At 41.6% G+C, this 22,427-nt stretch overlaps 2 protein-coding genes across 2 annotated transcripts; both read left to right on the top strand.

Annotated features, from left to right (window-relative positions):
• On the top strand, positions 1-7,613 carry derl2 (derlin 2). The gene is made up of 7 exons (XM_085794117.1): positions 1-167; positions 2,883-2,948; positions 3,629-3,702; positions 3,945-4,038; positions 5,487-5,682; positions 5,792-5,882; positions 7,057-7,613. The coding sequence occupies exons 1-7, from the start codon at positions 33-35 to the stop codon at positions 7,160-7,162; spliced, it is 762 nt and encodes a 253-aa protein (XP_085650243.1). The 5' UTR covers positions 1-32; the 3' UTR covers positions 7,163-7,613.
• A 1,197-nt stretch (positions 7,614-8,810) lies between these two features.
• Positions 8,811-17,298, top strand: LOC146977695 (SWI/SNF-related matrix-associated actin-dependent regulator of chromatin subfamily B member 1-like). Its single transcript, XM_085794115.1, has 9 exons — positions 8,811-9,021; positions 10,029-10,140; positions 10,229-10,337; positions 12,973-13,110; positions 14,430-14,557; positions 14,671-14,837; positions 15,922-16,112; positions 16,255-16,386; positions 17,029-17,298. The coding sequence occupies exons 1-9, from the start codon at positions 8,932-8,934 to the stop codon at positions 17,066-17,068; spliced, it is 1,107 nt and encodes a 368-aa protein (XP_085650241.1). The 5' UTR covers positions 8,811-8,931; the 3' UTR covers positions 17,069-17,298.
• Positions 17,299-22,427: the final 5,129 nt, after the last annotated feature.

Here is a 22,427-nt window from a genome sequence, read left to right as displayed (position 1 = left end):
GTGCTTGAACGCAGCACCTTTCGCTTTGTGGAATGACGTGTCAACAAAGTGCCGGAAGCGAGCAGCTGTCCAAAATGGCTTACCAGACCCTACAGCAGGAGTATCTACAGATTCCTGTTGTTACCAGGGCATACACAACCGCATGTGTCCTCACGACTGCTGCTGTGGTAAGACTCGTTCATTTGTTCCTTGTGTCCGGCAGAGCCGCCGCTCGGAGCCGCTCGGGGCCGCCGCCGGAGCGCCGTTACACCGCTGCTAGCTGCTTTAGCTGTAGCAGCTGGAGGAAGGAGACGTGTCTTAACCTGGTTCTCCTGGAGGTTGACTCTATATTTACAGTCACACAAAAAGGCTGAGAGCGGAGCTACCTGTGGCCGGGGGCTCGGTTTGGATGTGACCCGTGAAACAGCGGTGTAAGCGCGGCTGACTTTAGCTGCTAACGCCGGAGCTAACTGTGTTGTTGTCTCCAGAGGGAACCCCAGTAACTTAGCTCACACAGACACACATGTGTGTGTACGTGTGTTTACACCTCATAGGATATGAAGTGGCACAGAGTGTCCATATTTAACCTCTCTGAGTGTGTGTCAGGGATCTTTAACTAGCATTAATGATGTAGCACTTAAAGCTACATTGGCTCATTATTAACAAAACTAAACAGCATCTAGTTAGTCTCCTTACGTGTAACGTTAGTCTTAAAATCGTTTCATTAAATACAATTGTCACACTCACATCTAGTGATATTTCTGTGTGTCTGGGATAAACGTCAGAAAATGTATTCAAACTATTTTACTTAAATAAATCAATAATACTGCAGTGTACTTGTACTTGTACTCTACAAATAAAAGTCCTGTTAAAGTAAAGGCTGTTTTCAGTAAAAGTAGGTAAAACATTAAAAGTACTGCTTCCTGTCATTGTATTATTGTGTACATTATTTTATTATTAAGAGACTGTGTTCTTATTATGGAACATTAACATGTGTATACAGTATGACTGGTCAAAGTGGGTGGATGATGTAACGTTAGTGCAACACAGTATTTCAAATAAATGTGGTGTATTAAAAAGAGCATGTACCTCTGAAGTGCAGTGGAGCAGAAGTCAAAAAACAAAAACAAAAAAGAGTTCAGGTGCATTACTAAGTTGATTGTAATCATGAATCTCCATTGAACAGCTACTGTGATAGAGAGATGGTGGAGACAGAGTTATGGAGAACTCCTGATGTACGTGCATGTCAGTCAGATTGGTTTGTGTCTCTCCTCCCTGGTCCCAGACCTGCTGCCGACACATTTCTGTTCCGTGCAAGTAGAATATATGTTGATATTTTTATATATTATTTTATATTTTTATTTTAAGTGGAATTGTTAACTGATTACATAGAGTTAGAGCTGCGTGAGTGATTCAGGGTCATTAACATGCGCTTGTGAGTTTTCTGGAAGAAGACACTGCATAGGAAGGTTTGGTACTAGTGAATTTTACAGAACCTTGAAGGGGCTGCAGACAGCATCAATATTGTTTGAGTGTTTCTATGTCTGTGCAGTCAGTTCAGTTTGAAGGGTTACTCTAAGAATAACAACCTACACGTATCACCAGGAAGCATCAGGTTGAAAGCTGACATGCAAAGTCAAATATCAAATATCATTTTAATGCAGAATATCTGCTGCTCATGTGATGACTGGTTTATTGTTCTCATTTTTTTTTTAAATATGGGTGATATGAGAGAGAATTAGTTCAAGCTTGTTTAGTCAGTGGGAAATAATTGTGAAGCTTTTAATAACACTAAACGCATGACAGGCATCAGAGTTTTGTTTTGCACTGAATCCTCTCAGTCTGCTCAGACTCAGGTCTTCATTGTCTCTGATGTACAAAGAAAACACTGCACTTGGAACATAGCTGCATAAACCACAGATGATTATCTGTACTGATAAGCTACTGTTGGATTCACCCTGCGGGCAGAGCTCTGAAGCTTTATTCTTATTTCTGATTAACTTTTTTTAATTTGAAAAAATCAATATTGTCTTTGGCGGTGATTTCACTATATTGTTGTTTTCTTTGCGGTGTTAATCTGAGGAATCTGTTGTTGTTGTTGAAGTGAAACCATCTGAACACTCTGTTCTGCTGCTCCTCATAACATCAGAGCTCCTTATCGTAACATTCAGCTTTTTTCTGCAGCATCAACTTTTCCAGCTGACTGTCATCTAAAAACAAAACAGAAGGACTTTCCATAATGAGCCTGTGCCCTGTAAACAAATAAGATGAAAACCAAACAGGTAGATGTTGAGGAAGCTGAAGCTGAAGTCTTTACTTGTGTCCGAGCTGCAGCTGCTGAAGCTGGTTTACAAAACACAGACGAAACACGAGGAAAACCAAGTTGGCATGAACCTCAAAAGTGCAACCTCACCTCCTCTCGCTGCAGATCACATGCTGTCATATGACCTAATTAGTTCCTCTTATCATTCATTAAACTGGGCCTTGTTCTGTTTTGTACACAAGCTGTTTGCAAGTTCTGCTGCTGCTCTGGAACCGAGTGAGTTCAGCTTCAGACTTCACTCACCCACATCATCTGTCTTGAGAGAGATGCTAAGCAGCTAGCTGGTGGTCTGTCTCCTCACTGGAGCATCAGTCTGTCAAAGTGAGACAAAGACCAAATTGCTGAGAGACATATTCTGACCCTTATCTTCTACAGTTTTGTTCATTATGTTGTTAGGGTGTGGATCTTTTATTCAAACACATTGTTTCTGTGTGAGTGTATCAACGCTAGAGTAAAACACAACAAATGTGCACATGAGAATGAGCTGTTACTTGTCATATTATATGTGGAAGTAGCCTCTATGAAGACAAAGTAACGTTTATCATCTTAAATATTATCTTTGTTTTGTCTCCTCCAACAGCAACTAGAGATCATCACACCGTTTCAGCTATACTTCAACCCGGATTTGATTCTAAGGAATTACCAGGTGAGTGCACACTCTTCATCCTAGGAAGGTGGATAACATTTCATCAGATTGCCAGATTACCAGATTGAGTCAAACATCTTAAAATTGAAGTCATATCTTTAGTCCATGTTTGTGTAAATGAGATTATAATCAGTTCTTTCATACTTATCATTCACATGTCACATTAACTGACTGCAGGAAATTCAGTTAAAGCCTGCGGTCTGTAGTCACTCTGTCACTGACTGGCTGACTAGATAAGTGCTGGAGTGACACCATTGGTCGGTCCGCCCTGTGTTGGAGTTTCCCTATTGGCTTTTGCTCTTTCAGAATGAACCGATACAGTTTCAATGACATCATCAAGGATGCATTAACAGGCTGTTGTTGCCCCACAACAGTTTCACCTGTGTTCTGGCTCCATACACCAGGTTGAGTTCAGGACATAACCTCTGTGTTTTTTAGTTTAAGTACGTTTTTGGGGGCTTTTTTTGCCTTTAATGGATAGTATAGTTGAGACAGACAGGAAATGGGGAGGCAGAGAGAGGGGGAATGACATGCAGCAAAGGGCCACCCGAGTCGGGATTCAATCCAGGGCTGGCTGCAGGGAGGACTATACTCTCTGTGTTTTTTTTATTCTCTCTAATTATTCTATGTGTGTGTGTCTGTGTTGTGTTCAGCCGAGTCTTCTCTCTTTTATTTTCTAGGTATGGCGACTAATAACCAACTTCCTGTTTTTTGGTCCAGTTGGCTTCAATTTCCTGTTCAATATGATTTTTCTGTATCCTTCTCAGTTCTGAGTCTCACTTCATCCAGAGTGTGAGGTGGGTTTGCATACTTTCTGTTTCACAGAGGAAGGACGGTGTGTGTGGCTCCAGACTCTGGGTAATGAAACTCTGGTCATGTCTGGACACATGAACAGAGATACTGTACTGTTATGATTTGCTTGTTCTTGTGTATTTGGATTGTTAAGATGAGGAAGCGCGTGTTTGTGTGTAGATTTCCTTAACCCTTTGCTTCCAGGTACAGATACTGCCGTATGCTAGAGGAGGGCTCCTTCCGGGGACGCACGGCTGACTTCGTCTTCATGTTCCTCTTTGGAGGTCTTCTCATGACCGTATCCTTCACAACAATGTGTCATTAATCACAGATAATGAGGTATTCATGAAATACATTTCATACATTACTAAATAGATGGTGAATGAAACCTGGATCATACAGAGGCTACGTTTACATGCAGTCAATTACCCTTTCTTGACTGGAATATTAGCAATAACCCGGTTGTGCACGGCCATGTAAACACCAATAACCCTTTAGAAAAACCGGAATACACTCATATTCTGGTTTTTAAAAACCCGGAAATGACCCCTGGGTTAATCCTTTTCTAACTGGAATATTTGGTCATGTATACGCCCATCAGAAAATCCTCATCAAAAGGAACATTCATTTGTGTTCTGCGCATGTAAACGTAGTCAGTGATCCAAACCCCAACCTCAGTGGACCAGGGCCTCCACTCTTTAGAAATCCCAGTGCGTGTCCCTCTGCGTGTATCAATATTTAGTGTTTTTAATGTAAGAAGAGGTGTGGTGTTCACCACTTACATTTACGACCTTAGGGTGTCATTACTACAGTGGAAGCACAATCAGTGCTAATCATCATAGGCCGTGGGGAAAGGTTTGTCAGGCTGGTGCTTGCATGTGTTTGGCTCACTTCATTGTGGTTCAGGTTTGGTTCAATGTTAAAATTACCTGCTGCTTTCTGTTTGATTTAATTTTCATCCAGATGAGGCCAGATGTTGAGTTCACCTGAGGCAAACTGAACTGACACAGTTTAGAGTGTAACGTCTTCCAATTAACCGTACAAAACCTACAGAGACTGATGGGAAGCCCAGAGTGAAGGGGTTTAAATGCTCTTATAGATTAACTATTCAATATACAGTTTTAAATTAAGTCAATTAGAGCTACTGTTAATAGTGTTGTGCACTTTAAAGGGATAGTTCAACATATTGGCAAATTGACCCATTGCCATAATCCCTATAGTTTTAGGAGTAGGTTTGTTACCTTTAGTTGTTGGTGCAAGCTATTTTTAGAACGGCGGAGCAGAGCTGCGAGCTGCTCAGAGCTACGCTACGGAGGCTAATGGGATTTCTTGGTTTCCCTCATCAAACTCATCAAATACACAATCCAACAACTCTAAAACACTCTGGTGGACAAGTTGTGACCTGCACATTCACCACGCTATGAGATGATAACGGAACGTTACGAGACAGAGTTGTTTTCGAGGTAAATTCAGGCAAAACCGCTGATACGCGTCCCCGTCTGGGGCAGTTTTTCGGCAAGGAGTCTCTGCATTCTGCTCTGTTCCACTGTTCTAAATATACCTTGCACCAACAATTCAAGGTAACGAACCTACTCCTAAACTTATTGGGATTATGGCAATGGGCCAGTTTGCCAAAATGTTTAACTATCCATTCAAGTAAGTAACCTAAAACACTTATATCATGTATGAGGCCATCAGAGAGCATGGTGTTTGTCAGTCCTGTTCAGTTCTTTAATCAGGCCTCAGATCTTCGGCACTTTTGTGAGCCTGGTGTTCCTGGGCCAGGCCTTCACCATCATGCTGGTTTACGTGTGGAGTCGACGGAACCCCAACGTTCGCATGAATTTCTTTGGCCTGTTGAATTTCCAGGCGCCCTTCCTGCCCTGGGTGCTGATGGGATTCTCACTCCTGCTGGGCAACTCCATCATCGTGGATCTTTTAGGTATCAGTCGCTGTCATCTGCAAACAGCCAATGAGAACTGGCTGAACTAATGGTTGCGTACAGTATGAGTGGTGCTTGTTTTAAAATGTGTTATTTACATTTTCTTAAGGCATCGCTGTTGGTCATGTGTACTTCTTCCTGGAGGATGTCTTCCCCAACCAGCCTGGAGGTGGGAGATGGCTCAAGACCCCATCTATCATGTGAGTGTCCACACCCACTGGGTTCTGGTCTTTAGCTTTGTGACATGGAGCAGGATCCTGCTGGAAGTAGCCATTAGAAGGGGAACATGATCAGCAATGATACTCAGACTGTGGCATCCAGAAGAGGACTGACTGGTATCAAGGAGGTTAGATCTTCTCCCCAAGCCTGTGACCAGCCCAACCCGACCTGGCCTGGGCCCAGAGTCAGATTGTTGAGGTCAAATCAAAATTGTTCATTAAGTTCTCATCTGAGCAGATTTATGTCAGCCAAACAATTCAAAATTGTAGTTTAAAACTATATTAACTTATATAACTGTAATATATTATAACTCAGGCTATGCCCCATAAATCCAGTTAATGGGATGGGCCGGGCCAAGCTCAGACAGAATGTGCATGGGTTTGGGCCCAATCTAAGCTTTTTATCAAGGGCGTTTAGTCTCCACCTCTGGCAGTGAGAGTAATTACAGAAACACTGTTGAATTCCAACTTATATCCACATATATGGTGATGTGTGCCATTCTGACACTTAGATGTGTGTTACACTTAACAGTATCTTAGTTTTTTGTTTTGTTTTTTTGCAGGCTATTGTTTATTTTTATACAATTTCACTTTTTAGTGTAGTGAAGACCTCATATCCTTATAAAACATATAAATGTTGGCAAATACAATGTGATGATACAAAGTACAACAAATGAATACAAAATTTGACATATCTATCAAGAAAGAAAGAAAGAAAGAAATTTCATGGTGTATTGTTTTTTTTGTTTATTGTTTTCTGTTAGTTTTTAAAAAAAAAATAGATTTTAGGGTTAGGGAGCCAGTTTATTAGCAGCAGTAAATTCAGATTGGGACCTTCTCAGTTTAGAGAGGCAGCAGGAGAATTAAAAGGAGTATTAAAGCCAATATCAGTTCAAGAGAACACTCTATTTATATTTTTCCTCAACTTAAGTTCTGCCATCGAACGGCTGACTACCTGATCGAATCCCGTGTCGGGCAGACCTTTCCCTCTCTCTGCCTCCCCCTTTCCTGTCTATCTCTACTGATCTATCAAATAAAGGCAAAAAAGCTGTAAATATACTTCAAAAAAAAAAAAAGAGTCACATCAGATATGAACAGTTGAGCTGTGTACATCTTTAGAAACCACTCACCCTCGTCTCCTGTGTGTCTCCAACAGAAAGATGCTGTTTGACACTCCAGAGGAAGACGCCAACTACAACCCCCTACCTGAGGAGCGCCCTGGAGGGTTCGCCTGGGGAGAGGGACAGCGCCTCGGGGGTTAAACGTGCCCTCAGATCGTCCCTGATTATCAGGTCACTTCCAAGGACATTCCCTCAGAGAGATGAAGGGAGCGAACATGGTCTTTGTTTTTGACGTGTTTGTTTAGTTCTGGGTGAAGAATGCCAAACAACCACAACTGGTTTGGAGAGAACCATTTGTTGTCTTTGTATATGGGCTTAAATCATCCTCAGAAACTCTCCTTGATGCCAGATCGTTGCTCTAAGACTATTCGAGAAGAACCCAAGCTTCGGACAGAACTTTGGACAGTGAGCCTTTGGGCCTGGGTGATGTTTTTCTTCATCTCTGAAAAAACATGTCGATATACACAACAACTGTCCTGTGAAAGAGGGGGAAAATAACGGCCGTAAAATATTATCAAATGAATTAGTTCAGATGGCAAGTGCATTTTTTTTTCTCATTTCACTTTTTTAAAGAATAAATGTGTGTGGCAAACGATACTTTGGTTTCATCTCTGTTGACTGTAGTAGCGCTGCATGAAACCAAAGGCTTCACACTAATGACATCATGTTGTAACATGGCTCTCTGTGAAGCATCTCATCTTATACAAATACCAGGATTTATACTTTGTCCTCAGCTTGATAGTCCAGTTGTTCTTCTACCTGCAGGAGGTGATGTCACAGCTGTGCCACTTTTTCATGTCACTGATGCAAACCAGCTGAAATGTTACACAACCTGTTCTCATAAAGCTTGAGTCCTGTCTGTTATTTATATGTGACAAGGTTGTTTGTAGCCTTTTTTAAGTAATAATCTAGTTTAATTGTGTTGAGGTGATAAATCATATTTAAAGTAGGACTAAAAAAATCTTTATCGAATTATTCCTGCACTGGATTAAAAAAAAATCTTCTGAGTTCTGCTGCATGGACTGACATTAGTAGGACTGTCATTACATTACATTAGTCTTTGTATTAATTGATTGATGATTATTCTTTCATATTTTACCTTCTTGCACAGTAGTGACATGATCACTGTGAGAAAATCTGCCCACAGACGCAGAACAACTGCTGAAATACTCTTAACAACCTCACTGAGTGTCTTCAGGATCCTTTCTTAGTTACAATCACACTCATCAACATAATACCTCCCCTATCCCCTCATCCTAAACATGAATACACTCAATCACAGGGAGTGATGCTGAATCCCTGTGTCTTCATGTACGTATATAGACAATGTGGACACCGACTCACAGGCTGTTCATGTCTGTATGAGGGGGTGTCAATGTGGGCCAAGTTATAATCAACATAATCTTCTGTATTTAAGTATTTCATGTTTACACTGATACATCAATTTACATATTTTGTTAAACTCTAACTTCGTATTTAATTTGCTTGTTTGTTTTTTAATATAGCTCATTAGATTAATTCCAATAATTGATAGAAATCTGAGAAGGACATATGATCTTACTAGGGGGCGGTGCTGCACTTTTGAAACAGTTCCTCTACCTTGAAACGAACGAGGAGTAAGGTCAATGAAGCGTTCGGGGTTTTCGGGAAATCTATACGTTATATGACCAAAGTCGGATATTCGATATGTTTTTGTAGTTTTTACTTTGTTGTGGTTTGCTATTGAGCAAAGGTGCTCATAGATGAATTTTTAAATCCTGAAATTCACATTTTAAACGATTAAATATGGTAAAGTGAACTGGACGCTGGGATGAGGGAGAAACCCCCCGATCTTTACCGTGAGCCCTGAACGCACCCGGAGAAGACGCTACTACTCGCTAGTTAGCTAGCTGGTTAGCAACTGCGCAAAGATGCAACTGGCTCTAAGTAAAACGTTTGGCCAGAAGCCGGTGAAGTTTCAGTTAGAACAAGATGGAGACTTTTACATGGTCGGCTCTGAGGTACGTGCACGTCTATTCATTGACTTTCAGCGCTCAGCTTCCTAATGTTAGCCCCAGTTATCCATTATTCTGGCTAGCTAATGCTAGCACGCTAACGAGTCCCATTGATGGATTCCCAAACTATAAACAAAGAAATAACCTGAAAAGGAAAAGCGTTATAACACGGTGAAGTCAGAACAAGCACCTAACACATGTAAACGGTATTGTGTCTTCAACTGATTTAAGAACAAAAAATAATACAGCGGTGGCTTTTTTCCCCCCACTAACTTATTGTAGAAAATAAGGAGCAGATGAGAGGTGTGTAAACTGAAATGTTTTAATGAATGAATGAAAAAATGTGTTCATGAATTAAGCTCAAACCACGTTTCATGCTGTAAAAAGAGTGTACCGTTACTCAACACAGCTCTGTGTGAAAGACTAGAGAAGCTGCTGTGAGTTCAACTAACTTAGTCTATGAATCAAACCTGCTCTGTGAGTGAGTGAGTGAGTGAGTGAAGCTGAGGACACATGACACTGTGAGGAGGCATGTGTCCTGCTGGGGCTGGCTGCACTGATGACATGTTCTGATCAGTTATTGATCATATTGGAGATGTTGTGAATATTTACTCAGATTAAAAACAGGACTTACATGTGCTTTAATAAAGGAGTTCTAAAGAAGTCCTGGTTGTTGATATAACTTGACCACAGACTGAAATGTAAACATCATTGAAGTGGACTGAACAAAGTGCGATCAGCTGTTGTTGATGCAAATGAAAAACTGTTTCCATCTCAGGATGAGTCAGATCAGAGTTTGTTCAATCCCTCGGGTCATGGGAGGGATTGTATTGTTTAAGTACAAGTCTAACTCCAACTTGTGTAAATCAAATATAATGAATCACAGTACACTTTCAACTTTTTGGCTTGTGACCTATTTTTTAATAAAACACACAAATGATCAGGATTTTTTAAACTTTCAGCATGTTTGAATCTAGAGGCCAAATATTGATTTTGGACGTTCTGCTCTCCAGGTTGGAAACTACTTGCGTATGTTCAGAGGCTCTCTGTATAAAAGATACCCGTCTCTATGGAGGAGGCTGGCGTCAGTGGAGGAGAGGAAGAAAATTGTTGCATCATCACATGGTGAGTGGCTCGTTTCTTCAAACAGTTCACACACTGCTCCTGGTCTGGATTACAGATAATGTTATTAACAGTCCTAACCTCGCTGCAGCCACCAGTGTTACTCTGCTGAAGGCATCAGAGTGTGAAGAGATCTTCGAGGGTAACGATGAGAAATACAAGGCGGTGTCCATCAGCACAGAGCCCCCAGCGTACCTCAGGTAACTAATTCTGTTGTTATTAGTTTGTTAATATATAATACAACAGTGTAGGGCTGGGCGATATGAGAAAAAATCCTATCACGATAATTTTTTTCATATCAGTCGATATCAATATATATCACGATAGGACTCAAGTCACTGTTTTTGTCAAGCCTAAATGTTCCATCATACTCACAAGTGAGATTTGAAGATATCAGAAGGTTATTTCTGATTTAAATATTTATTTTTCGTCAAAAATTGAACATTTCAGATGTAATGATTAACATATAAAAGCAATGAGTAGCCTAATAACAGTTTCAGATAAATAAAACTGGTATTATATACAGATAGTTTCAACCAAATAATTTGATTGGACAAGAGACATGAGTGCTGATATACAGTACAACAGCACTGGGACTGTTTACAGACATTATCACTCCGCTGTTCAGGCGTTATTTAACATTACATCAGACAGGAATTAGGTCAGACTAGAGCCAGGCTCCCCATACAGGAGCTGCTCCATCTCTCTGCTGCTGCTACAGTTAGAAACGGACGTGAAAATTAAAACCCGGACCCGACGTGGCCCGTCTAATTAGCGATCATTCTCAGCCTAAACCCGGCTGAAAAAGAAATAGGAAGAGAAATCGCCGCGGTTAGCACTTGCTTCGCAAGTGGCCAGTGTTTAGGTCGGCACAGCTGAACAGTGTCGCTCTGGTGTGAGCAGCAGCAGCAGCAGCAGCAGCAGCAGCAGCAGCAGAGCGGCCACGCCGTGACTGCGCTCCCTTTGATGTGTGACGGCGAGCCGCTCCGACTGCCTGCTGTCTCCGTGGTTAAAGTTTAGGGTTGTTTACACCTACTATATTAGAGTTCAATCAATCTGGGTTAATGTAAACATGACGTACCACGTCTTTTCGCGGTCACTCGTTCTCCTCCATTTTTTCTTTCGAGGCAACACTCATTCTCTCTCTCTTTTTTACTGGTGATGCCCCGCTGCTGACGCCAGGCTGCAGCAGTCCAAACATTACCACGTGTTGTTGTGCTGTGTACAGTCTTCCTGTGCTGTGTCAATCTAACCTGGTTGGCTCAGCCAGTGGTTCAGTGCGGCGCAACTCTCGTTTTCATTGGCTGTTTCAAAACATGAATGAATGAAACCTATCGACTTTCTATCGACCACGTTTCATATTGCTATTGAGTAAAGTTATATCGCGATATATATCGTTATCGTTTTATCGCCCAGCCCTACAACAGTGTGTAAAAGAGGTTCTTGTCCCATTGACTTCTACATAAAGAACCAAAGGCCACTCTAACATGTAGTCAGTATTAGTATGGAGAGGTCCTGATCCTCATCAAATTTGTATTTAATTTCCTCTAATTGCAGCAAATCCACTATATCCAGGGTTCAACATATCCCATGGCCCGCTGGCCCGGGGCCAGTAAAAGTACATGCAGGGCAAGTTGATTCACTGTAATCACTGTAATCAGCGATTGGCCGGTCTCTGGCCTGTACAACGACATGCATCGTGATTCACTAGAATGCACGTGGGGAAATCAAAATGCTTCATGTGATCAGCTGTTTGTTTTTTAGCTTCATAGAGCTCACTGTTCTGTTAAATGTAAACAATTGAATGTGAACAGGGTTTCTCCTGCATAGAGAATTTGGTCACAGCGGCCACTGCTAAATTTCTCACCAGCACCAGGTACAACCACTACCACATCATTTTAATCCAGAAAAATAGCCTACCATGTGAACAATTTGACCAGTTAACAAACATGGTTTTGTTCAAAATAATGTTATTTTCATTTTTTGGTGGCCGGGCCAGTAAAAATACACAAGGGGCCACTAAAACTCAAATCTACTGGCCAAGCGGGCCAGTAAGACAAAAATATTATGTTGGACACTGATGTCACTAATCCATGGAAGAGATGGAGACTGTTGCTGCCTGTAAATTAATGAAGAAAATAAATATATGAACGATCTTCAGGCTGCAGGCCTTTATACAGGCACATCAAATGAGAATAATGGAAAAGTTCATTTATTTCAGTAGTTCAATTCAAATAGTGAAACTCATATTATATCGATTCATTACACACAGACTGGAATATTTAATGTCCTTATGTCTTTTAATTGTAATGATTATGGCTTACATTTAATGAAAACCCAGAATGTATTATTATATAATGAAAAGTTCACTAATAGTGTCACACTTTAACCAGCTGATCAACTCCAAACAGCTGCAAAGTTTCCTGAGCCTTTAAATGGTCTCTCAGTCTGGCAGCTCCACTAACATGGAGAAGACGGCTGACCTCCATCATATATTCTACTTCATTCAGATGCATCCGTATGTAGGGTGTGAGGTGTGTGCTCTGTCTCTGGAGACACAGTGAGGTCCAAGATTCTTCCGTCCTACAGTGGGAGCACACGGGCTGCGTGCAGGTCACTTGGTCTAGAGATTCTCCTCTAAATGCATCTCTGTCACTTGTCTTACATGAAATAAACAGAGCCTCGTTTAGTTTCTCACATCACCTGAACAGTTTTTCATGAATGGGATCACAGCACAAAATCTTTGCCTCTGTTGATCCTAAACTTCTCCCACACTCCGGAGGATGCAACAGCTTCTCAACGCTGTGTTTTTTTTGTTTTTTTTTCTCTATCAAGGGAGCAAAAAGCCAAGAGGAGCAGTCAGTGGGTCCCCACGCTGCCCAACAGCTCCCACCACCTCGATGCTGTGCCTTGCTCCACCACCATCAACCGCAACAGGATGGGCCGTGACAAGAAGAGGACATTCCCCCTCTGGTGAGACAGAAAGCTGCTCGGACTCTGTGTCCTGTCAGTGTGCCACAGTAAAGACACATTGGGCCTCATTCACGAACCGTTCTTAAGAACAAATTTGTTCTTAAGTCCTACTTAGGAAGTTTTTACGAAGATTGTGGCATTCATGAATGTTTTCTTATCCAGAATTTGTTCTTAACTAAGAACAAAATCTACGAACAGTCAGGAGTATACTTACGCACTTTTAAGTGCTGAGACTTCTGCAAAAATAACCGATTATAGCGTTTTCTTTTGTTCTGCAGTTGTATGATATTATATGATTTGAATAAGAATTTTTTTTTTCTTTTCTGATGTTTTTAATAATCATATATATTAATAATAATAATTGACAAATCATTGCAGTCTCTTAAAAAACATTATAGACACTTAATTCATATCAGTTTTTGTTTTTTTGAGGGGGGGGGGGGGCAGCTGCCGATATGATTTATTTTTCCTAATTGCGGGCTGCAACAGTGCACTTACTGTAAGTGTTCACGCTACACACAACTGTTTTTTTTTTTCATATGTGATAATATGATGATATTTATGATGGCACACATGAGAGTGTGGTCTCTCTGATAACAACCAAAGAGCTGCATCCACTGCTGACGCTACTAAATATAGCCTAAATATAAATATAAAAGTATAAACTAAATATAAGCTTTTTGTTTGTTTCTTTGTTTCATTCCTGCCGCAGTAGCGCCACTTCACTACTAAAGTTCTTTTTACGTTTGGAGTCTGGTGCTCCCTCCCAGATTTTCATTTGAGCATTTCAACTTTCTTTCTCACTTCACCTTCTCTGCTCAGTGCCTGTGGGTTCTGTGCACACGGCCCTGCAGTCTCATGCCCTTTTACGGGCATTGATGGGGCCGTTACCTATGCTAATCCTATGTTAATTAGACTCACCTGGCACACGCCCTCAACTTACGAGGAGATGGCATTCATCAAGTAGGAACACAGCTGCGAACAATTCTGAGGCTTACGAACGCGTTGATGAATCTGACGTAGGGTTTTCTTAAGGAACCTCTTAAGAACAACTTAAGAAAGAATCTAAGAAGGTTCTTAAGAAGATATTGGTGAATGAGGCCCAATGTTTCTTTCAGTACTGACATTTTTATTCCCATCTTCATCCTCACCTGGATCCTCAGTGCTCAGCCGTATCTCAAAGAGCACATGTTCACATGTAAAGCACTTTGTGTTGCATTTAATGTGTGAAAGGTGCTATATAAATAAATAAATAAAGTTTGAAGTTTGATTAAAAATGTATTTCCAGTACTTCTCACAATAGTCCAACATTGTTTCAGCTTCGATGACCACGACCCTGCAGTGATCCATGAGAACGCAGCCCAGGTGGAGGCTCTGGTTCCCATCCGTCTGGACATGGAGATCGATGGACAGAAACTGAGAGACGCCTTCACGTGGAACATGAACGGTACACACACACACACACACACACACACACAAACGTCAGAGAGCTTCACCCTCATTTCTTTGCTGTGTCTTTTGTCTTTTTGTAAAGCTTTTTCTAACACCCTCATCCCTCAGAGAAACTGATGACCCCGGAGATGTTTGCAGAGATTCTGTGTGATGACCTGGACCTGAACCCTCTGGCCTTTGTTCCCGCCATCGCCTCAGCCATACGTCAGCAGATTGAGTCGTACCCCACTGACAGCATCCTGGAGGAGCAGGCAGACCAGAGAGTCATCATCAAGGTGGGTGCTGCTGAGCACACACAGCAACGGTCACCCAGTGGAATCATGGGAAATCACATGAATATACCTGGGGCTGGTTTGACTTTGACATAGATTTTGCCATAATCCCTCAAGTTTTAGCAGTAACAAGGTAACAAGGTAACAAACCTACTCATAAAACTAAAGGGATTATGGCAATGGGCCAATTTGCCAAAATGTTGAAATATCCCTTTAACAGATAGACTTAAAGCAGAAGTAAGTGGTCCGGTCATTTTGGCTAATGCTGCGTTCCAGGCAGGCTTTTGAAATCGTAAATTACAGCTTCAAGTCACAACTTACGACTTTGTAGCGTTCCAGGCAACCCACTCGTGTTTTTCCGACCTGTTTTACCGGTGAAAGTCACTATAACGGCCACTCGTAACTTCCGACCGGTGAACTCGTACCAGATCGAACTGGTACCACTTCACGGTCGGAAAAATACGAGTTTCCTTGAACGCACCATAACAGTCCTCGTCCCTACGTCGCCACATTCACGGCGTCCCTTGGCTGCACACACAGCCCTGCATGCCGTTCTCTCTCCTCATTGGATAAAAACTGTAGGATACGATAAATGTTTTCTCCTCGGCTCAGAGCAGAGCAGAGGGACTGACAGACCCGTGTTTCAGACCAAACACTCTATGTAAGTGATTGCTGTCGGAAGATATAACTATTTAAGACTTATATTAACACAAATATATCACTTACTTCTGCTTTAAGGCCGACTCTGGTGCAATGAATTCTGGGTATATTCAAACTTTTTTCAGTATATAAATATAAATAAACTGGCTGGATGAGCTTCAGCTTTGTTTAAATCAGCAGAAAATATTTGTCTTAAGGACAAATTCAACATTTATATAATGTTTTTACTTCAGGAGTGAAACCATAAAAAGAAAAATGCTGACTTCGCACCACTTTAACTCTCTATAATAAATTGTTGTCACAAGTTATGAGCCACATTTTCTATTTTTTCCTTTTTCTCAGCGCAGGTGTCTTTGAGTGATGTTATGTTCTTTGTACATATACTGTGAATCTAAATATGTGTGTGTGTGTGTGTGTGTGTCCTCAGCTGAACATCCACGTGGGGAACATCTCTCTGGTGGACCAGTTTGAGTGGGACATGTCGGAGAGAGAGAACTCCCCCGAGTCGTTTGCCCTGAAGCTGTGCTCGGAGCTGGGTCTGGGCGGGGAGTTCGTCACCACCATCGCCTACAGTATCAGAGGTCAGCTCAGCTGGCACCAGAGGACATACGCCTTCAGGTGACTCACAGCACACACACACACACACACACACACACACACACACACAGGACAGATAGAGTCACTGGGTTGACAGGTTTAAAGACTCTGTCTGTTCTGCACTAACCCATCTCTGTCATGTCTGTGATCTTTCTTCACTCAGTGAAAACCCACTGCCCACAGTAGAGATCGCCATCCGCAACACAGGCGACGCCGACCAGTGGTGCCCCCTGCTGGAGACTCTCACAGACGCCGAAATGGAGAAGAAGATCCGTGACCAGGACAGAAACACCAGGTGAGACGGTCGCAGCACATAAGCATCTATCTATCTATCTATCTATCTATCTATCTATCTATCTATCTATCTATCTATCTATCTATCTATCTATCTATCTATCTATCTATCTATCTATCTATCTATCTATCTATCTATCTATCTATCTATCTATCTATCTATCTATCTATCTATCTCTGTGTGTCTCCCTCTCTCCTGGAAACACTTTGTGCTGTGTCGTGAGTACTTACAGCCCATGTGTTGTAAGGCTGCAGTGTTTCTCTCTCTCAGTGCCAACACACACATCTGTGCTATGCATTTATATTATTACACATGCTCAGTGCTGTTACATAAAGTTTATTATCATTCATTTACATTAGTTGAAAGAGAAGGTGGGAACCCTGTGTTACTATGACTGGCTGTTTGATATGTTAGTCACAACTCAACAAAGCCTGACAAAGACTTGCATGGACTAGTTTTCAAGTTTCCCTTTGAGACAGGATGTTTCAGATTTTCACAATAATGCTCAGATGGAAGAAGGCTGTTTTAGAGACGTTAATTTTTACCATGTTGGTTTTATTTCTGGCTCCATGGGATTAAAGGTCATCCCTTTGTAGAATATTGTCTTTGTGACCAAAGTATGAATTGTTGTGTGTCTTCCAGGCGTATGAGGAGACTGGCTAACACCGCCCCGTCCTGGTAGGAAGAGACCTGAACCTGCACCAGTCCAAGTGTCCTCTGGACTCTCCTGTTGTTCTTTAAGTAAATACACAGAGAGTTGCACACACTTACACACACACTTACACGCACACACGCCATCGACATCATGATCATGTTTCACTCTGCCTGTAGGAGGTCAGTCGACTCCACTCTAACTGTAGCTGACTGGTGTTATAATGTTACTGTTACTCACACCAGGCGACGTTCACACTACACAACCAGACAGAAACAATGACTGAGTGACTCAGCGATTCTCTATCAACGAGTCTGTGATGTGACACTGATCTGGAGCACGTCTTTGAACCGTCGCCCACGACAACGCCGACAACCGAAGCTTGAATTTCTCAGGCTCGAATGACTGAATGATCAGTGGCTGAGTCCAATTAGATCCTCATCTACTGAACATCCAGGATCAACAGCTGGATTATTAATGAATTAATAGATCAACAGGAAAGTGATTCAAATAGTGAAAAGATGTCGTACATGTCCTCGTCTCATCTTCACTGCTGCTGTGGACTCAACATCTGTGTGGGTTTGTCTTGCACAACAAGACGTCACCATGAGCTCTGAGGTGAGACGTACGGTGGCCCTGCAGGCTCAGTTCTCTGCAGCTTAAGAAAACACGTGTAAACAGACAAAACACAAACCAGTTCAGAAAACATCTTCATCAGTTCAACAACAAATGAGCTGCAAATAGTCAACACAAGTGTTTCCAGGCGACACAACACGGTGAGGACTTGGAAACACTTGTGTCGAGCAGGTTTCTGTATTTGGTTGTGTTGTGTGTGTGTGTGTGTGTCTGTGTATCTTTGTGTGCAGTACCCTGAGCCTTCAAGGCCACCGTTGTGGAGTGCTGCCTTTTTTTTCTCCACTTTTTAAAAATGTTATCGTCACAATTCACTGAAACATGATCCGCATGAATCAACAATGAGAATACTGTAGTTGTGAGTTGCAGAACTCGTGTTTAACGGTTTCCAACATTTCTGACCGGAGGTGGACGGTGGGAGGACCAAAGGAACAGAAAACAAAAAGCCTCACTCTGGTAGAGTCACGAGGAAGACAACGTGATCACATGGAACAGAGAGGAGGAGAAAAACAAGGGAACAAGATGTGTTACAACCTTTATTCAGCCAGACAGGTTAAATACTGGCTCTGGCTGTGGGTCAGGGTAGAGAAGACTCTAAAGGGATAGTTCGACATTTTGGCAAATTGACCCATTGCCATAATCCTTTTAGTCATAGCAGTAGGTTCATTACCATTAATTGTCGGTGCAAGCTGTTTTTAGATCGGCGTAGCAGAGCTGCGAGCTGCTCAGAGCTACGCTACGGAGGCTCATGGGATTTCTTGGTTTCCCTCATCAAACTCATCAAATACACAATCCAACAACTACAAAATGTTACGAGACAGAGTTGTTTTCGAGGCAAATGCAGGGACTGCTTGCCGAAAAACTGCTCCCGTTGGGAACGCGCAACAGCGGTTTTGCATGAACTTAACTCAAAAACAACTCTGTCTCGTAACGTTCCGTTATTATCTCATAGCGTGGTGAATGTGCAGGTCACAACATGTCCACCAGAGCGTTTTGGAGTTGTTGGATTGTGTATTTGATGAGTTTGATGAGGGAAACCAAGAAATCCTATGAGCCTCCGTAGCGTAGCTCTGAGCAGCTGGCTGCTCTGCTCTGCCGATCTAAAAATAGCTTGCACCAACAATTAAAGGTAACAAACCTACTGCTATAACTATAGGGATTATGGCAAGGGGCCAATTTGCCAAAATGGTGATCTATCCCTTTAAATACTCCTTCTGTTTTTGCTCTCTAAAGTCTCTTAGCTTCTCTGGGATCAGTTTTTATGTCCAGTACCTCCACATCAACCCCCCGTACGTATCGGGGGCTTTGATAGATGCTGATGAGCCACAGGAGCTGTTTTAGGCTGCAGGGTCCTCAGACTGTGATCCAGATCAGATAGGAGCCTGTGTGGTTTTAGCATGTAGACTGTGTTCTGGTTCTCTGTGGGTGATTTCACATCAGTGGTGCGCACCAGTGTTCATCTGCATGCTAAAACATAGGTAGTTCATACAGTCCCCTGTGCATGAGGGACTAACTGTTCGCACTGTTACCTCTGTTTGCACTGTGCCTCTTGTTGCATCAGTGTTAGACTGGAGCCTCTGTTTTTACCGAGTGCTATTGGTTAAGTAGAGGGGGAGGGGTGGGTGGGTGGGCTGGGCTGGGGGGTTTCGACAAGCCGATAAGAACCAACAGTGTCTTTTAAAATGATGATTTTCAACTTGAACATACTCTGTAAACAATGTTACCGTATGTACTGTCGCTTCTTGTTCTCTTCTTTTGTAAAATTGCTTTACCTTTATAGTGGACTCGTTTTTTATATGAAAAATAACAATAAAGAAATATGAAGAAAAAAAACACTTTTGTTAACCTGTGTCTGATTGTAAGGGAGATTATGGGTTGTACATACAAGAATCTACTGAGGAGCTCTTCTGGTAGAGCACAGACCACGAGAGCTTGGTCCTCACTGTAGCACTGCAGGTTTGATTCTGGCCTGAGGACCTTTGCTACATCTCCTTCATTCTCTCTTTCCCCAACTCCATACTTTTTTTTGTCTCTCCCATTGTGGCTGAAATAAAAGCAAACCAAAACAAATAACTTAGAAAAATATTGTCATAAATTCCAGCATTATGCAAAATCATTTATGTGGGGAGGAAATGATGTGGTCAGATTTATGACAACTTTATACTGGTTTCCTGTTTGACCCCGTCTGTTTTCACTGTCGTGCACAAGTACAATAGCACTGCAAAACATGAAGTGCCCTGTGATAAAAGCTCCGGCTGAACACCTAGTGAACTATCAAAGACAGAACCTCCCAACACAACAACTGGACACTGTGACAAAGAGAAAACAAAGGAGTCTTGCATGTTTGACCTGAACTGCCATCTGCTGCATACCAGCCCGACCACAGCAAGATGACTGCAACATGACTCATGCCCACAAAACACAAGACCAAACCTGGAGGTGATCAGCAACACAAAGTCACCATGTGGTCATACACTATTCTCTTTACATCTCCTCTCTTCTTTTTCACCTCTGACACTGAACTGACTTGAGAAAGTCCTACTCAGCAAAATAATTCTCATGAAAAACTTTATTCATACTCATCATTCACACAAAATAACTCTCGACTACTTGACACAGCCTGGAAGTTGCTAAATGGCACATTATTTATTACAACTTAAATTTTTAATTTGGAAAAAATGTAACAGTTTTTGCTTTTTACCATTTAAATTTTTACAAGATACACATAAAACTAAAAACTTTTTGTTTACAAGATTTACTTAACCACCAAAATTGCAAACCATCAATGACCTGCCGCTTTTTAAGTCCAGCCTTTAAACGTTTTTATTCAGAATGGCTTTTAACATTGAGTGATGCTGTGACATCTTCCTGTTTTACAGTAACATGTTTTGAGTTTATTTTTGTTAGGGTTAGGGTTAGGGATTGTGTATTGTCTTGATGTTTGTCTTCTTCTTGCTGTGTTCGTAAGTTTTAATTTTTTATATAAAGCACTTTGATCATCATTTTAGATGCTATAAAGTGCTATATAAATAAACTTTGAGATAAACTCAAACTTTGAATAAAAATTTGAGTTGATTTAACACACCGGCTGAATATCAGTGTCTAGTCCCAGCCTCAGGCCCTTAGCCTTAGAGGATTGGGACTGAACTCAATGTTACTTTGATGACACCAAAACATGTATCATCCAACTTTGAGTTTGCAACTTCAGATTTCAGATGTCTGACTCCCTAATACTGGGTCAGATCTGATGAAAGCAGATTAGGAATTTGGAGCAAACAGCAACTCAGGTCTGGCTCTGAGTCACCACCACTGATTTCTGTGTTTACACTCACATGTAAACTTAGTTTTTTCTTGCAATGTTAATATTTAGGCGCTTTCCTTTCATGCTTGTTTGCTCCTCTCCAACCCCCTCTTTGAATTTTACGAATGTTTATCATTCTGTAGCCTATGCAAAAAAAATGACAAACACTCATGAAGTGGAAAGAAGAAGATGCCATGTCAGCAAGAGTCAGAGTCATATTGTTTTTTAACCTTTTGACCTTTGACCATCAAAATCAATCAGTTCATCCTTGGGAGTTTATATTGATGCCAAATGTGAAGAATTTCTATCATGTGTTAACTGAAATATTGTGTACATGACAACAGGACAGAAATACTTAATTCTCAGAGACAAGGGGAAAAAATGGTCCAGAAATTGATTTTTTGGTTTTATTGTAAACAAAAAGAAACTTTACAGGTTAATTCACATCAGAGATACAAGAAAACAGTTGAATATAAAGGCAAACAGATCAGTACACTCACTGTATGCCAAAGATACATCACAACATCACTGACAGAGTCAAGGCTACACTGGACTGCCACTGCTGCAGACACACACACAGTGGATTTAAAGGTCATTGAATGATCAGTGTCCTGCACTGATTAACAGTAACACACTGAATACAAAGTGTAAAAAAACATACAGTAAGTGAAGTGACTTAAACCCATGGTTCGCATCTGACCATGTTCGGCTGTCGGAAAACTGCAACATGGTTTTAACTTTCTGTCGAGCCTCATTCGTTTGCTAATGAAGGTACGACAGCAATCAGAGAAGTGAAACAAGGCTCTTCAACAGCTAATGAGCACCGTGGTGTGGCTGGATATAAAAAAGCACCAAAGAAATGCAGTGAATAATGACAAGCGCAAATGGTTTGATTGGTGTGATATATGAGGTACTGGTTCACCTTGCCTACGCGACCTTAAATAGCACCTTAAATGTTCTAAGATGTAGAACACGGTTTTATTCAACCAAACGAATCAATCAAAAAGCTGAGTTTCAATATTGACTATTGATTTAATTCTTCTGTCACACGTGATCACCTGCACCACAACGAAGCAAAAATCAGCACAGCCTTTTTCTATGTCAGCCCTGTGCCAAGATAACAGACTATCCGGCGTCATGCTGCCCTGCAATAATTAAGGACCCGTTTCCTGACTTGACTCAAGTCTGTGGTTGAGGTGTATACAGGAGGTTTGTGGGGGAGACCGGATACACAGAGTGCTCCAGGGTCTGCCCTGCATGGTGTTTTTATCCAGAGTGAATGTACAAAGAAAACAGAACAAGCACAAATAAAAAGAGGCCAAAGTGTCAGGCCGATCAGAGGCGAGGTATAACAGAACTGCAGAGATGTCAGTCCTGTAACAGCAGATAGTGATCAGGTCAAAATGTGGCCTGATGGTGGCGCCATAAGTTTTCCAGTTCATCCTGAGAGGAGCA

The sequence above is a fragment of the Trachurus japonicus genome, chromosome 12, assembly GCF_045865225.1.
Source record: "Trachurus japonicus isolate A0001 chromosome 12, Traja_1.0".
Lineage (NCBI taxonomy): Eukaryota > Metazoa > Chordata > Actinopteri > Carangiformes > Carangidae > Trachurus > Trachurus japonicus.
Note: the sequence above shows the minus strand (reverse complement) of the source record. Positions and strands in the feature narration are given on the sequence as shown.